This window comes from Mesoplodon bidens (genome assembly GCF_964165515.1).
Source record: "Mesoplodon bidens genome assembly, chromosome: 4".
Classification (NCBI taxonomy): domain Eukaryota; kingdom Metazoa; phylum Chordata; class Mammalia; order Artiodactyla; family Ziphiidae; genus Mesoplodon; species Mesoplodon bidens.
Genome location: NC_138160.1, coordinates 117,379,326 through 117,397,295, shown reverse-complemented (window position 1 = coordinate 117,397,295; position 17,970 = coordinate 117,379,326). Strand labels below are relative to the sequence as shown.

General features: G+C 41.4%; 1 protein-coding gene across 1 annotated transcript; it reads left to right on the top strand.

Annotated features, from left to right (window-relative positions):
- The first annotated feature begins 5,556 nt into the window (after positions 1 to 5,556).
- Positions 5,557 to 8,169, top strand: HNRNPA0 (heterogeneous nuclear ribonucleoprotein A0). Its single transcript, XM_081230462.1, has one exon. It carries the CDS (start codon positions 5,688 to 5,690, stop codon positions 6,594 to 6,596), a length of 909 nt encoding a protein of 302 aa, XP_081086588.1. The 5' UTR covers positions 5,557 to 5,687; the 3' UTR covers positions 6,597 to 8,169.
- Positions 8,170 to 17,970: the final 9,801 nt, after the last annotated feature.

Genomic DNA, 17,970 nt, shown 5'->3' with positions numbered 1-17,970 from the left:
TGTGTGTGTGTGTGTGTGTGTGTGTAGCGGGGGAGGGTAAAGTAGAATGATGGGCTGTACACTGGCTGGGCCACTGTTTCCTCCCATGGACAAAAACCCAGAAGCTTCTGGTCATGTCTTTTGTTTCAAAATTAATGTTAAAAACTGAGGTATAATTGACAGAAAATATTGTATTAGTTTTAGCTGTACATCTTAATGATTTGAAATATGTATATACTGCAAAAATGATCACCACAATAAGTTTAGTTAACATCCTTCACTACATATAGTTATTTTCTTAGATAAGAACTTTTCAGATCTACTCTCTTAGCAACTTTCAAATATACAATATAGTACTGTTAACTATAGTCACCGTGCTGTACATGATATCCCCAGGACTTATAATTGGAAGTTTGTACCTTTTGTATGGTCATTTGTCCTAGACTTGGGAAACTGTCTTTTTCCAAGCCCTCCTCCTTTGACATCCCCTCCCATGTGGAGGAAACAAATATAAATCCCTTCTAAAAGCCTAGATTTTGCACCTGAGGCAAGAAAATATACAGGCACTGGAACAAGATACAGTTAATATATACACAAATTGAGTATGTCTGTGTATAGTTTTGCCTTAGGAGAGTCTTTTAAGTTCAGTCCTCATTGTCCCCCCAACCTATTTTTTTTTTAAACAAAAAGCATTTTATCAAGGGTATTGCTCTTAGATTGCCCAAGAGGGGACGGGGAGAGAGGCAAGTGCCTTTGAGTGGAAAAAGATGAGAGGAGCCCCAATAACAACATGTTGACATTATTGCCATTCTGTCAAGTATGTGGTTTAAAGTCAGACTTAATTTGATTTGGTAAAATAAGTAATGTGACCTTTCACACATCATCATAATGGTGTAAGATTCATACCCAAGTACCAGTCATTGTTTTTCCTATACAGTATCAATTTAACTGCTTCATAATATTCTTACTTGAACTATTTATTTAATTATTTCCTTATTTGTTTAATTAGTTAGCTATTTGGAGGCAATTGGATAGTTTCCTATTTTTTTTTCTAGTTTAAACAGTATTGAGATGTTGTAGCTGAACTCTTACACAGATCCTCAATTATTTCCTTAGGATAAATTTCCAGAAGCATCATTACTGGTTCAGAAGAATGGGTCAGATTTTAAGGCTGTTGATGTGAGTTGCTAAAGAGTGCATTAGAAAGACTGTACCTCATCACAAATGGCAGACTGCCCCTTTGGAAAGTACCTTGAGTAAGTAAAAATGGAACAGGTATTGGTTTGCTAGGGCTGCCATAACAAAATACCAAAGAATATGTGGTTTAAACAACAGAAATTTTTTCTCCAACTTTTGGAGGCTGGAGGTCCAAGATCAAGGTGCCAGCAGGGTTGAGTTCTGAGATCTTTCTCCCTGGCTTGCAGATGACCACCCTCTCGCTGCCTCTTCACATGGTCATTGATCTGTGCACATATGCCCCTGGTGTCTCTTCCTTTTCTTATAAGGACACTAACCATATGGATTAGGGCTCCATCCTAAGAGCCTCATTTTAAGTTAATCACCTCTTTAAATACCATATCTTCAATTATAGTTACATTCAGAAGTCCTGGGGGCTAGGGCTTCAGAATATGAATATAGAGGGGAGGGTGGGGACACAGTTCAGGCCACAACAGAACTCTTAACTGCAAAATGAAACTCTTGGATATAATAAAAAGTTGACTTAAAAGAAAAAAAGCAGAGTTGCTGCTTTCTGGAAATATAGCTGGCCGTAGTTTCCCCCCTCTTCTTCATCTCATTCTTTTTCCTTTTCTCTAGTTCTCGTTTTCTTTTTCTGGGTATATTTAGGTACAGTAAAATATGCCCTTTTATTGTGCATTTCTATGAGTTGTTTAAACACCATATTCAATTAGGTTTTTGTAATCACATTTGCAGGAGGGGTGGAAAACAAAGGTTGTCTAAATTTCAGTTATATTTTTAAACTTTTTTGTTTTGGAAGGCTGACATACCTGTAAGCAAGGTAAAGCCAGAACCATACTCAGGCCATCATCTAAAAGGTAAAGTAGAAGAAAAAAATGTTTTTCTCCTGAATGATCTGAGGGGTAGGAAAGCGACAGCATCATTTAAGTGTTTATATAACACTGCTTAGTCACTGTCCCTTCCTTTACCAATCTAACCTCTGAATAGAATCTAACATCCGAATTATCTGCATTTATCCTGGCTTTCTAAATGTCTCTCAAACATGCTTGTGTTGTCTCCCATCATCCCTACCCTCCTTCTATATGTAAGGCTTATACTAGACATACACTTCTTTGAAGCTTTCCTAGTCAACAGAAATTAAACCAATAATGGGTCCTCAGTAAGGTGGTATGGAGGATTATTTCAAAACAATGTAAAAAAAAACTGTTACTTTAGAATTTACAGTTTAGATGGAAAAATAAGTTATGGTCTTATTCTCTTTCAGAAATTCACCTTTTACTGTTTTACATTTATTTGGATGACTCTAAACAAAATTTCTTCAGGTCTAATCTCTCATCTGAGCTATAGTCTTGGGCATCCCAGAAAACAGTGCCCCATGAATATCCCAGTATCACCTTAAACATTAACAACTATGTTCATCATCTCCCCCACTTCCTCCAAAATAGTTTCTTTTGTTAGATTTTTCTAGTTCTATTATGCTGCAGTTTTTGGCTTCCAGATTTCAAACACTGGAATTCTTTTATTTTCCTCATTCTTTATCAGTTGGTTAGCAAATCCTGACATACCTGAATTGTGTTTTGTAATGACAAGGTAGTAGTTTCCTATTGTCCTTCTCTTTTATTTTTTTTTTTTTTTTTTTTTTTTTTTGCGGTACGCGGGCCTCTCACTGTTGTGGCCTCTCCCGTTGTGGAGCACAGGCTCCGGATGCGCAGGCTCAGCGGCCATGGCTCACGGGCCCAGCCGCTCCACGGCATGTGGGATCCTCCCAGACGGGGGCACGAACCTGTGTCCCCTGCATCGGCAGGCGGACTCTCAACCACTGCGCCACCAGGGAAGCCCTCTTTTAATTTTTTCAATGACACTTATCGCTATCTAACATGCTGTATGCCATTCTTATTTATTGTCTGCTTCTCCCCACAAGAATGTAAGTTCCATGAGGGCAGAGTTTTTTGTCTATTGTTTACTGCCCTGTTCCCAGCACTCAGTATAGTATTTATTGGATAAATTGAGCACTTACTATGTGCCAGGCACTGTGCTCTGCGTTTACATGCAGAATCTCATTTAATTTTTACCACAGTGGGTAGGTGTTTTATGTTCTGATTTTCAGATAATAAAACTTATAATTTAATTTTAAAAAGGTTAGGTGACCTGTCTGAAGTCACACAACTCGATGGTCACATGGTTAGTAGGTGTTAGAAGCCAGACTATAGATTGTCCCCAAACTTTGAAGCCTATCTATATGCCTTTGAAATAATATTCATACTCCTTAATCTAAATTTCAAAACATTCCATAATACCAAGACCCTTATTTTACTTTTTTCTGTCAAAAACCTCATGATCCAGTCAAACTGGTCCACTCATTGTCCCTGGGAGCTTATAAATTTCCACCAGATTTTGTTCAGATAAACTCCCTATAGAAATCTTATCTAGCCTTTGACTCATGCGATGCAGTGCAACTTCTACCTCTTTAATCATTTCTGAATACATTCCATTCCAGGATACAGTGAGGAATTCCTTTTCTAATTTACCACATGTTTTTTGGGCTTTTGGTCACGTCTTACACCGTGTTGCACTCCTTGTATCTTGCTTGGCACACAAAAGGTTCAATAAATGGAAGCCACTGTAACTTTCTTGCATTCCCATCTGGGTCCGTAAGGCAGTTTTCAGGGGTGCATATGACTTAAAATACAGTGTTCATGTGTTTAACTCCCTCGGCTCCCAGTCCGATTGGAAACGCCTTTAAAAACCTAACGTTTGGGCTTCCCTGGTGGTGCAGTGGTTGAGAGTCCGCCTGCCGATGCAGGGGACACGGGTTATTGCCCCGGTCCGGGAAGATCCCATATGCGGCGGAGCGGCTAGGCCCGTGAGCCATGGCCGCTGAGCCTGCGCGTCCGGAGCCTGTGCTCCGCGACGGGAGAGGCCACAACAGTGAGAGGCCCGCGTACCGCAAAAACAAACAAAAAACCTAACGTTTTAGTTGGGAAGGAAGCTCGCACAGATAACGTAAACATATAAAAAGATGTGTACAGGGCTTCCCTGGTGGCGCAGTGGTTGAGAGTCCGCCTGCAGATGCGGGGGACACGGGCTCGTGACCCGGTCCGGGAAGATCCCATGCCGCGGAGCGGCTGGGCCCGTGAGCCATGGCCGCTGAGCCTGCGCTTCCGGAGCCTGTGCTCCGCAGCGGGAGGGGCCGCAACAGTGAGAGGCTCGCGTACCGTGAAAAAAAAGATGTGTACACTGGGGTAATATGAAAATGTCCTCTGTCTGAATGCGCGAAGGGAGGCTGAGAGGAGTGTCGCGGGAGGGCTTCATGGACGGCCTACGGGTGGCGGGGGGTTCGCGCCACGCCTTGGTCGTAAAGTCTGGAGGCGCGCTGCTGTCCTTCACATGGCCTAGGTCTCTCTTGTGCGCAGGGCCACGTGCCGGCGTTTTAGTCTAATCGCCGCTCGGGCCCACTCTAAATGGTTAATAACCGCCTTCCCCGACTAGGCCTCTTCCCTCCATCTTTGTGCGGACGGCAGGGGCGAGGACGCCAGGTGTAGCGGCCCGGCCGAAACACGGCAAATAAATCCGGACCCCCAACCCCAACAGTCAAGTTTTCAAAAAGCCCGCGCGTGGCGCCCCAGGCCGCATCCGTTGGGAACGTCCCCCAGCGCGCCCCCGGCTCGACCCCACCCCCATTTCCCACCCCGTGGCCAGCCCAGGGCGGGAGGAGGCGTGGGGGTGGCAAGCGAGCTCCGCACTCTAGGGGCGCCGGTGCCAGCGCGCACCGGGGAGCGCGCCCGTCCAGCAGCTGCCGAAAACGGAAGTGGGTGCGAGCGGATCGCTGTGATTGGCTGAGCTGACACGTCTCTCAAGGGGCTGGCGCGAACGCCACTGCGGAGTTTGGCGAAGGGATACGGCTAGGGGAGGGGGAAAATCACCGGGAACAGCCGCGGGGCTGGGGGCAAATGAATCGCAAAGGTTAGCTAAGGGCAGGGAGAGTCCCTAGTCAGGGCGAACTGAGGATCCCGGGGGTGAAAGCGGGGCGGTAGGGGCGGTGGTGGGAGTAGCGCAGGCCGAAGGCTTGAATAGACCGCGGAGGGCGGGGAGTCCGTGACCTAGAGCGGCGCGGCAGCGCGGTAGGCGGGACTAATAATAGCGAGGCGGGGATTGGCGGGCAGCCCTGGGCTGTCGTACGTCCGCGGTGACGCACGCCTCGGCGAGGGTGCGCGCGCGTTCAGCGGCCTCTTTGTGTGGTGCCCAGATAAGGGAGCGGAGGTGGCGGTAGCGGCGGCCTTGCTTGCTTTCAAGTCTCCTCGGCTCGCCCTCTAGCCGGCACCTTTCCCCTTCCCTTCCCCTTCCTCTCTTCCTCTTTCCCTTCCCTTCCCTTCTTCCCTTCCCCGTCGGTGACCGGCGGGGGCGGCTCCAGCGACGGCTGGGCCCAAGCTGTGAAGAAGCCTTAGCCAACGACAACGGCGACGGCGAAACCTCGGAGCTCGCAGGGCGGGGGGAAGGCCCGGGCCGTGGAGATGGAGAATTCCCAGCTGTGTAAGCTGTTCATCGGCGGCCTCAACGTGCAGACGAGTGAGTCGGGCCTGCGCGGCCACTTTGAGGCCTTTGGGACCCTGACGGACTGCGTGGTGGTGGTGAACCCCCAGACCAAGCGCTCCCGTTGCTTTGGCTTCGTGACCTACTCCAATGTGGAGGAGGCCGATGCCGCCATGGCCGCCTCGCCCCATGCCGTGGACGGCAACACGGTGGAGCTGAAGCGGGCGGTGTCCCGGGAGGATTCGGCGCGGCCCGGTGCCCACGCCAAGGTGAAGAAGCTCTTTGTCGGAGGCCTTAAGGGAGACGTGGCCGAGGGCGACCTGATAGAGCACTTCTCGCAGTTTGGCACCGTGGAAAAGGCCGAGATTATTGCCGACAAGCAGTCCGGCAAGAAGCGTGGTTTCGGCTTCGTGTATTTTCAGAATCACGACGCGGCAGACAAGGCCGCGGTGGTCAAGTTCCATCCGATCCAGGGCCATCGCGTGGAGGTGAAGAAGGCTGTCCCCAAGGAGGATATCCACTCCGGTGGGGGCGGAGGCGGCTCCCGCTCCTCCCGGGGCGGCCGGGGCGGCCGGGGTCGGGGCGGTGGTCGTGACCAGAACGGCCTGTCTAAGGGCGGCGGCGGCTACAACAGCTACGGCGGTTACGGCGGCGGCGGTGGCTACAACGCCTACGGAGGCGGCGGAGGCGGTTCGTCCTACGGTGGAAGCGACTACGGTAACGGCTTCGGCGGCTTCGGTAGCTACAGCCAGCACCAGTCGTCCTATGGGCCCATGAAGAGCGGTGGCGGCGGCGGTGGAGGAGGCAGCAGCTGGGGAGGTCGCAGTAACAGTGGACCTTACAGAGGTGGCTATGGCGGTGGGGGTGGGTATGGAGGCAGCTCCTTCTAAATTTTTTTAATGCCTGGGAGTGGCTATAGGGGTAGCTGTTTTCAACCACCCAACTAGGGTCGACTCCTAAGTCCTTTCCCCTCCCACCGCCTTCCCCATTTTGTCCTCGGGGAAGCCACTTCTAAGGCTGTTCACCCTTGGGGGTGTTGCCCTGTTTGCCTGCCACCTCCCTTGTCTCCCTCTGAAGATGGACTTGGCCCCACATACACATTTTTGTGTTACAGTCATTGATGGACTCTATTTTTTTATTATTACTTGGACCTTGGTCGTTTTTATACTAGCAAGATGTCTTGTTTTAATTTGTGTTTTTTTTGGGGGGGAGGGAGTGAACTTGCTGATTCTGTAGCAAAACCTGGGCGGGGGTTGGGCGGGTTAGTTTACTTTGTTGTAAGGACTTGATATCTGGCTACAGCGTTTTCTATGAAACCTCCTTGGATCCCATGCCCGAAATTTGGAAGCATATGTACAAAAATCATTTTTACGTTTTATTTTTAATAAATCATTGTGTTTGACCGTACATGTCTAACATTTTTTTCTAGGATCCATTCCGTACCGTTTTAAGGGATGTTAGTTGAAAATTTTTCTTGTTAATTCTTAATTCTTGATGTGTACTTCGAGAAACTTTTAAAAGGTCCTGTGGGTTTTTTTTTCTTCTTGCTGTTGCCCTGGTAGTGACGTGTTGAATTTTATCCCTTACAGGTAAAACTTTTGAAGTGGTGGATGTGGCTTTTAAAAATATTGAGTTTCTTTGCATCCATCTCTTGTACTAAGTAATTTGCTTATCATTTTGACATGGTTGGTCACTTCTTTCTATGAGAATTTACCTCAAAGTATGTACCGTGTAGTTCTAAAGAAATAGTTTGTATTAAGCATGTGTTTTCATTCATATAAACTGTTTAAAAAATTTCAGATGGCCTAGTTTCATCCCTCTTACTGGTTTGTCTGTATGAATGGTTACAAATAAGGGTTATATTTTATCCTCAAAGTAAAAGCATTTTTGTATTTTCAGAGCAGGTTTAGACGTTTTTTTTTTCCCTCTAGCTGAACTGTTGTCCTTATGGAAATCCTTCCCCCAACCTTTGTGGCACCATCTACTGGCAGAATGGCAGTATATCTGCAAAACAATTCGTTTAAAAACTTGTTTAGGACAGTTGCGTCAGATTTAGAAATTTTGCCATCAAAAATCTGTGCAGACTTTGGTTATACATTTACTTGTAACTAAGATGGGTTTTACAGGAATGTAGTTAACAGTCAATATCACAATTGCCCTTTCTACATGAGATTTGAAAATGTAAACTGCTATGCATAGCTTGGGCAGTGGCCCCGTATTGCTATGACGACTAATGAACCAGCTTCGTGTACTGGTAACTTAGGTGCAAGTTGTAAAGCAAAATATCTGTGTTTTCTGCTTGGTTAACAAATGTATATTTGTAGTCCTTTCATGCAATAGAATTCAAGTTGTTGTTTATAAAAAGCAAAACAGAACAGTGATACCAGAGAAAATTGCCTTCCTGGATAGACATATAGAATAGCAACGTTTATGGATATCACAAATAAAGAATTCAATCCTTTACATGATTGAGTGAGAGTATGTATAACCTGGTGGGTGGGTTCAGAGTACCTATTAATCTAGTACCTACATTTTGATTTAATGTTATGGTAAAGTATTTGACTGGAGTTTTGTGGTTGAAAGCCCAAAGCTAACTGTATTAAGTTTTCTGAAGGGAGATTACTGGGCTTTAAAGTAAAAAACTATATTGACCCTTTTCCTCTTAATTCTTGTTGCTGTATATTAAAATTTAATTGTAGCCAAGTCTTTTTTTCTAATTGCTAGGGTTCTGCTTTAAGGAGACAGGAAGAACGGTCAAGATTGCTAGGCTGCTTAAGGTTGCTTAGTAGTCACTTTGACAAAGGGTAGCTGATACTTGGTACAAATACTTAAGTACCTCCACAACAAATGGGATAGATATTTTTGCCTATTGAATAAATAAGCAACATATTCAAATTTTGCACTCACATGGTTTTACAATTTGCTTAAACTTCTGTTTTTTACTCTTAGTAAAATGCATCATACTGCCTTTTTTCATGTGGTAATTTGGTCCAGCTTTTGGGGGGGTCCTCTAAGATACAGAAAATGATTTGCGTAAATTTTTTATCATAATTATTACTCTGCTTGTATTTTACTCAGTTTTAAGGGGAAGATCTGTTTCTTCTGGTTCAATTGGAATAGTCCACCTTTTGGAGGGCTTTCAAAGTGTAATAAGGTTACTGTCATTTTGTATTTGCAGCGTAGTGACTTGTAAAAAATTATGTTAAAGGATTTTCTCTATTAGAAAAATGACAGTGTTCTGTTCATGGTATATTACCACTTCATTGTCATGTATATACCTTTACAAATTTATAATCTAGATTGGTATTTAGTGAAGGTAAAAGTAGTGGTATTTAGTCTTCCCAGAATTCCTCTTGTCAATTTTATGCAAGCATTTTTGGCATGTGGGACTTATTTATTCTTATGTTTTGATTTCACCTGTAAGAACTATCTGAACATTACTACATCAAATTAAGACTTCATGGGAGGAGGTGGTACAGAACCTAATCAGTATTGAATATAATTTTTGTGCTATGCTTGAATTTAATTTGAAAGATTAGAAAAATGAACCTTTTTTTTGTCTCCCTATCATGAAGAACTTTGCATTTACAGTGTTTTTAGTATAAAGTCAATGGTAATCATTAGTTGGAAGTGGTTTAAAAGATTGATAGTAATTTCAAATATTAAAAAGCTTGCAAATGGTTAACTTTCATAGTGATAACAAAACAGGATGATATACTGATTGTTTCCTCCTATAACTTAGTGATTTAGAACACAGATTTCATATTTAAACCTTCACAATGAATTTTTGTTTTTCAGCAAGGTTAAAGGATTGAGGATACTTAAGAATTTGCTATTTATGATTATTTCTCTCAAGACCAGAAATGGCAGTGTCAGTTACTTGATTTGTAGGCTTATGTATCTTAAGTGTGCTTAATTTTCTCAAATTTGAGAATTTGCATTTTAAACTTTGTATGTCTTTGCTAATTGAAAGTGGGCATTTGGATGTTGAATTGATTTAAGCAAAATTGCATCTGGATAATGTAAGGATTATTCCCCAAAAGATAGTATTTGCACTTAGAAGAGGTAAGTCTCTTTCTTCCATTTTAACCAACTTACTGAGTCAGTGTTAAGATTTTGGTCACTGGGAAAAATTATTTCTTTTCCCTGTTTTAGGAGGCTTTATTTTTTTCCTGAAACAGGGCAACAAAGGTTGCCTCTAAACCAGTGTAAGACAATGCCTTTTCCTTAGTGTCTTATTGCAGATCACATTGCTGTGCCTTTGTGTAATGCTTTCTATTAAAAGTGAACATACATTGTAAATTTTTTTCCAATAAAAAGTCCCTTTCTTCTACTGTGTTATTTTTAAAAGTATAATACTGCATATTTGGATTGTACTTCAAGTCACAGAAAATACCAGTATTACTAGGAAATAGAAGAAACAAATGTTACTGAATCTTCTTGAGGCTGGTGTATTTTCAAAAATTAGTAGAATTAAATACTTAAATAACTGCTTGTAAACCAAACTAAAGAATGAGTGAAAACCCTGCCAATATGAGCAAACTCTCTTCTGAAGGATAATCCTTGTTAATAGGCATATGTTCAGCTAGGTCTTTTTTGTATGTACCTACTTTAGTTTTTAAAAGTAGGATTATATAGTTTTGAAGTTTATATGTATATCATTGACATTATATCAGGGCAAATAGACCTTCCTCATCCTTTTTAATGCCTGTATAATGTTCCATAGCATGGCTGTACCATAGCTGTTGACGGACATGAGGCTTCTTCCTTCTCTTTCTGTTACAAATAATGCAGTGATTGTTCTTGTTGCACATCATGTTCTTGCTCATCACATATATACTTAGTTGATGAGATGGCTACCTTAGAGTCAAATGCACTAGATAATGAGAATGCAGCAGTTCTCTGGTATCATGTGTATTTTAGTTCTCAGTGTATATTCAGGGAAGGATACATGCTCATTGGCAGCATCGTTAAAGCCTTAGGGTATATTCAACTAAAACATTTTACTGAAAAACTTCAAAGCTAGATTATACATGATAAAACAGTTAATGGCCTATGAAGACCATTGTATTGTTCCTTCCTGTTTTCTCCCAGTACCTGCAGATAACCTGTGTTAACAGTTTGTCTACTTCTAGTTCTTTTTATTTGCAGGGAGGTACATTTATCTTTTTTTAGGAACAAGAATTGAGTCATTTATATATATACATACATAAATATATATATTAACTTCAAAGACACCCATATCTACATACAGCTGTCTCATATAACTGGTATTCTATAGTAGAGAGGCACTATAATTTATTGATTAGCATGTTTCCATATTTCCTCTGATTATAATTTAAAACTACTTTCGCAGGGCTTGTGTTGCAATTTGCAATGTACCAAAGAGGATCAACCCATGCTCACAAGGTACCCATAGGTTTTGTTTGAGTAGGGGGAATTTAAATAATCATGATAGAGTGTGAACATTTTAGTCAGAGATAGGTATGAGCAGTAGTGATGACTTTTTGTGGGTCAAGAAAAATGTTAACATTTGGACTAGTCTTGACATTAGGACTAGGTAGGTGAGTTGGCAAAGGGTGTTCCACAACTTATGCCAAAACACAGTGCACGATCACAGTGCACGATGTATTGGGCTCCTTACAGTTTTTTCCTAGATTGCTGGACCACGAAGACTTTAGAAGCACATCGTCCATTTTTATTTTGCATTATTTTATGACGATTTTTGCTAAGCATTAATAGAATCAGCTTAAGGGAGATGGGACATATTCAGTGATAGAAATACAAATCAGTTGAGATCTTAAATGGGAAGTGATGATCACTATATATTAATGAATATTTCCATAAGGAGTGTAATTCATAGTTCGGAGACCCCCTTTATTAAGCCATAGTTAACAGTATTCTCACTATTCTTCCATTTTCTTCCTTTAATATGTCTTCCCTATATTTTGACTTATTAGCTGATTTTAAAATATAGTTTTGTTAGTAACTTTTGCAGTAAACAATTTCTGATAAAACTTAATTTGCTATAATTGAAAGCTTAATATGTACTGTAAATTTTGTTTTAAAAATTAACAGTTGTATAATTCATGGGGAGGCAAGGTTAGTTTGAAGAATAATAAGTGGGCATGAATTATTAGCTTCAAATTGAATTTGAGGTTAGCACATCCTGAACGTTCTTGGTGCTTAAATATAGTCTCTTACTAAATATAATTTGTAGAAGTATCTCGTTGGGAAATATGACTTACTGCTCATTTTCAAGAGGAGCACGCAACTGGTTTGGGAAAATTAGTCTTTGACATTTGGAGCCTACTTGTGGGTGAGCTTCAGATTCTTCCTAAATGAGAAGTTAAATGCTACCAGATAAAACATTTATCATAAAAAAGATCAGAACGCTGCTTTTGAGAAAGGAATCCCAAGGCTAAAAAGGGCAGTTGAGTCTCTTATGTACTGACCTATTCCACATACTTTTTAAACTTGCACCTGGAGCTGAATGATTTGAATCTTCAGAGAGGAAAAAAGGATTCAAGAAGATTCCTTTTTTTTTTTTTTCCTGTGCTCTGTTCTCTACTCAGGCAGATTTTCTTTGGCCCCTTTGATTCTTTTAACACTTTGTAAGGTTTGCTTTAAAAAAAAAAAAAATTCTGTGATGGGTTTGTGTCATCGTCTCCTGCTCTAAAATTACCTGATGTGAACTTGTACCATTTGGACAGTATGCTTATTTCCCAGTGTTTACTGTCAATTTCATTAGATATTGATTACCTTCTTTGTGCAAAACACGTCTAGGATCTGGAGATAACACAGCTGTGAGACTAACACGGTTCCTGTCTTCATGTAACTTGCATTCTGTTGGGAATTCTATTACTTTTGAAATCTTGCATCCTTTTCAGCATCGTGGCATCATCTCAGATTGTTCACACTATACAAACAAATTGGAGTTAGTCCCATTGTCATTTAGTATATATCCTCTGATTAAAATTGTCTCCATTGGTTACTTGTTATTTGGATACCATATAAAAGGTATATTTTTTTCTTTGATGCTTATGTTGCAAATGTAATTTGCCTCAGTAGGCATCTGATTTAGTATTTCATAGTCCTTAAGGACATAAATTTTGGTATCAAGTAGAACAGGTTCTTTTCTTGACCCGGTCACCTTGTTCCATGATCTTGAGCTAATTGGCCTGAACCTCAGTTTCCTTGTCTTTAAAAAGGAGAGACTTCTATTAATACCTGTCTCACAGAGTTGTTGAAGGGATTCAGTGAAAGAATACATGTAAAGGGCATACTGTCATCTCTGGTATATAGTAATTTTAATATTATACTTCTGATAAGGGATGTGACTGACTAGTAAAAGGTGTACCTTTTTTCACCCCCACCTCAACCACAAGGTATTTGCACAGTTAACAAAGTGAATGAATAGCTATCTTAAAAAAAGTAGAGACATGCATATGTAGTCCGTAGAGCGCTCAGTATCTGAGGTTTGGTTTTTAACCTAGGCCTTGCACTTGATTTGCTGGGTGAGCTTGGATGTGGGAACCCTCTATACCTCTGCTGCTTCAACTCTAGTAGGAGAGAGATGAACCGTGTTAGCTATGTGTGTTTATTTGTTATTATAAGAAAGAGATAAATAATGTGTTGAGAGTGACTTCCAGGTAGAAAGAAAGATCAAGAAAAGCATTGTGGAAGATGCGGTATTTCACTTAAAAAATTGGCCACATAGAGAAGGTGAAGGGAGAAAGAGGTAATTTCAGGTAGAGGGACAAATAGAGATATGGGCATGCCTACTCTGTGCTAAACATTATACTAAGTACATTTGCAAATGTTCTCACTGGATCCATTCAGTAACCTGCTTCACAGGTAAGGTAGCTGAAGCTCATCTCAGAAAGGTTAAGAAACTTTCCCAAGGCCACCCAGCTGGTGAAATGATTGAGCTGGGAGTTGAATCCAAGTCTGATTCCAATGGCCATAATCTGCACAAAACTTCCTTTACAATTGAAGCTTCCAAATACAAGTGGCTAATTTGTATTAAGGGTAAAGGTGAGTTGTGGGAAATAAATTGGGAAAAGTTGGGACCATATTCCTGAGGTCTTTGAGTAGTCTATCTGGCGGTCGGTGGAAGTCACTAAGGGTTTTTGAGAAACAGTGGTAGTAGGACTGTAATTTAGAAAGATTAATAACAATATAATAGATGTCATTTGAGTGATGTTTCAGGTGGTATGACCTTTAAGACAGCTGATGTTAACCAGGTAAGAAAATGAGAGCATGAACAAAGAAGTAGTACTGGCAATAGACTGAAAGGGAATTTGATGGAAGTTGTGAAAGTATAATTGGCAAATGATCGGATATGGCAGGGAATAAGGAAGAGGGAGTAGTTGAATCAGAATTACTGTGTGAGTAGGAGGATGGTGATGTCACCGAAAACGGGAAGAGGAGATTTAGAAGGAAGGTTTGAACATAGCAAGTTGAAGATGCTGGTAAACACATTGAAGCATTGTGTCTTTTACAGATAGCCTTACAAAATGGTTATCTCTGCTGGATATTCTTTTTTTTTTTTTTTTTTTTTTTTTTTTTGCGGTATGCGGGCCTCTCACTGTTGTGGCCTCTCCCGTTGCAGAGCACAGGCTCCGGACGCACAGGCTCAGCGGCCATGGCTCACGGGCCCAGCCGCTCCGCAGCACGTGGGATCTTCCCGGACCGGGGCACGAACCCATATCCCCTGCATCGGCAGGCGGACTCTCAACCACTGCGCCACCAGGGAGGCCCTGGATATTCTCTTTTTGCCCTTCCTGATTCACTCCATACCTTTCTATTCCTCGCTTTGTGTTCTTGGAAGGTTGATTCTTAAAGAACTGTATACTCTCTTCTTCAGCTTCATGTTGAGTTTGGACAGTGGGAGAAACCCACAGGAGGTCTGGAGAGTGACAGAAAGGTGAGGTCAAGATATTTGTTCCCCCTGTCCCCCAAGTACACATACTCAGCAAACAGGTTATGGGGGGCTACAGGTCTGCTCCAGTGGCCCTCCCTTACAGCTCTGGGTCTTTTCTGGCTTCTGGTAACCACTCCATCCTATTGCTACTTCAGGCTCCCTTTTTCTAGCCCCAAGATGGTTCCCCAAGCCTTGTTGGTTTTCCTTAACTGTGCCCACATCCTTGTAAATAGTTCCTTTTATTAAAACTCTTTAATAACCCTGTTTGAATGTGCCATCTGTTGTCATCCTTTCAGTGAAAAAAATTTAATCCCTTCCACGTTTTCTAGTGACTTATCTCCCAGGCACCACCAAACTGGAAGATGTAGCTGTTTGCACTAAGTTACTCTCCCCACTGGTCATGAGTTTTCCCACATGGTTTGAAATTCAGTGTCTCCCTGTCTCCTACTATGTCAGGTTAAATGTATGACTTCTCTTCTTCGTGATTCAGCTGGAAATGCAGCAATGAACAAGAGACAAAAATCCTTGCCCTCAGTAGAGCTTATATTTTAGTGGTGGGGGGAGACAGATAATGAAGCATAATAAATTATATGGTATTTAGAAAATGTGTGGTATAGAAAAATTAGGCTAAGGAGCTGGGAGTGCTGCAGGGCAGGATGTTTGTGAAGGTAGTGCAATTTAAAATGGGGTGGTATGGGTAGTTCTCTCTGAGAAAGTGGCATTTGAACAGAGACTTGAAGGAAATGTGGAAGTGAGCTGTGTAGATATTTAGGGGAACAGCATTCCAGGGAGAGGCTTAGGAAGAGCAAAAGCCCTGAGGCAGGATTGTGCCTGGACTTTTTGAGGAAGAGCAAGTTGGTCAGGGTGGCTGGAGTTGAGGGAAGAGAAGCAAAGGAGTAGCTGATCACAAAAGAAAGGGCTTTGTAAACTGTTGTAAGGGTTTTGGCTTTTACCACATGATTGGTGAACCATTTCATGGTTTTGAGCAGAGGAGGATCGTGATCTGCCTTGAATTTTTAAAGATTCTCTCTGATTTTCTTAGAACAAAATTTCTATTCCTTTAGTTGTTATGGTTGGTTTCGATGAGGGTTTATGAGAAAAGCAATCAGGACAACTAGGATTAAGGTTTAAAAAGACCCACAATCTCTTTAATTCTATTATAGGCATCTGCTTTTTTGAGAGAGAGATTATTCTTTTTGGCTGAAATGAATCTTTAATTGTGATGTGCTGTCTTTAGAAGGAACTACTTGCAAGATTGGCCCTTGCCTGGGCACTTGGATTTAGGGAGTGTTCCCACTGTTCCCTAACTGATGAAGGTGGTTCACGGTGTCTAGACTGTGCAAGCAGTATGATTTATGCTAAATACCGCCGTCCTTCTGGGATTCTAGAGTTTTGATAGGTGCTAGGCAGCGGGTACCTATAAAACTTGGGAGTACTTAGTCCTTGGGCAGAAACATGACACACAAGTGTATTCTGTGTGACCCTTCATGGTCAGAGAGACCATAAAGAGGCCTGCACTTGGGTTCCTCCAGACTGTCTGTGTCTTTTCTCCAAATGACCCTACTGTGTATCTTCACTGTGTGTCTGTAATAAACTTTATCTGTGAGTGTAAGACTTAGCAGTACTGAGTTCTGTGAGTTCATTTTAGTTCATCTCTGAACCTGATGTTGTACTTGGGAACCCCTGAAACAGCTAATTTTTTTTTTTTTGGTGCGTGTGTGTGTGTGTGTGTGTGTAACCAAGTTAAGTGGAAAACATCAGGTTGTGGGTAGAAGTTGCAGTTTTGGAAAACCTATCACATAGGTCAGTCAGCTCTGTGTCTAGTGGAGAGCTCTTTTGAGCAGTTTCTGCTTTGTTAATTCCTTTCGTTTTTCCAAAAGCTCTAGGTCTTTTCGTTATTGCAGCTTCTAGCAGTTTTGAGCATGTGTAGACTCACTGCCACCATGTAAATCCTTTGTAAGCAAGTTTATAAAAAGGACTGCCTTGTAAAGATCTTTAAAATAATCTTAGTGAAGGCAGTTGTTGACATAGGCACCATAAATAATTCCTTAGGGAGGTAGGAAGTACAACTACTAGAAGCAACAGCATCTGACAACAGGTGTAGGTATGTCAGTATGTTAGAAGGATCACACTTTGTCTGCCTGTATACACTGCAATGAAATGTGTAACAAGATGGTCTGATTTAACTGCTTTGTATTACTCCCCTTGGAAGGAAGTTATTCTGTTCTCATCATGAAGTAAGATTTTGGTATGGAGAATATGAAACGTGGGTCACAGAAGGGAGATTGTGGCAAAAATGCCCATTTGACCTACCTCTTCTGAATTTCTATTTATTGCTGACTTCAGAGTCACAACCAGTTCCCTTCAAATCTCTGGATCCATATATTCATGAGCTTGAAAGCTTTTATTTTCATTTGGTGGAACTATTTGTTTGCTTGTCTTCAGTTGAGTCTAATCACAGTTTTGTACTTTTATAACTGAAATTGCAGACAGTAACTTCTCCATCAGGCTGGAAAAGATGATGAGTGAGGAGGGTAAATATGGATTTATTTGGTAGGAACCACTAAAGTATCCATATCTTTTCTCTAGTCCTCCAGTACTAGGAATTTAACCTAAGAAAACAATTCAGTGAAAGAAAAACAGTCATTGCACAAAGATGGTCATTATAACATATATAGCAAGAGATTGGAAACTGATGTACATGTCAAACATTAGGGAAATGTTTACTAAATTGTGCTCTGTGGGATATTAAAAATCCATTGGCCATCAACAGGTGAATGGATAAACAAAATGTGGTATCTACATACAGTGAAATATTATTCGGCCATAAAAAGGAATGAAATTCTGATACATGCTACAACATGGATGAACCTTGAAGAAAACATTATGCTAAGTGAAATAAGCCAGACACAAAAGGACAAGTATGACTGCACTTATCTGAGGGATCTAGAATAGGCAAATTCATAGAGACAGTAAAATAGAGATTACCTGGGGCTTGGGGAAGGAGGGAATGGAAAGTTACTGTTCACTGGGTACAGAGTTTCTTTGGGGATGATGAAGAAGTTCTGGAGATGGATAGTGGTAATGGTTGCATAACATTGCGAATGTACTTAATGCCACTGAATTGTGCCCTTAAAAATGTTGATGTAAGCAACTATACTCCAATAAAAATTAATTTAAAATACCTGCAAAAAATAAATAATCTTGTTGGCAAAAAATGGTTGACATGGTAAATTTTATGTATATTCTACCACAATAAAAATTATAATAAAATATGCAGTAATAATATGTATTTAGTGTAATATAGTATGTCAGTGTATTAAAGTAGTGAGATTAAA

Bases quoted from the DNA above. Each gene is read 5' to 3' on its own strand.
- HNRNPA0 (XM_081230462.1), top strand. From the start codon at position 5,688: ATGGAGAATTCCCAGCTGTGTAAGCTGTTCATCGGCGGCCTCAACGTG.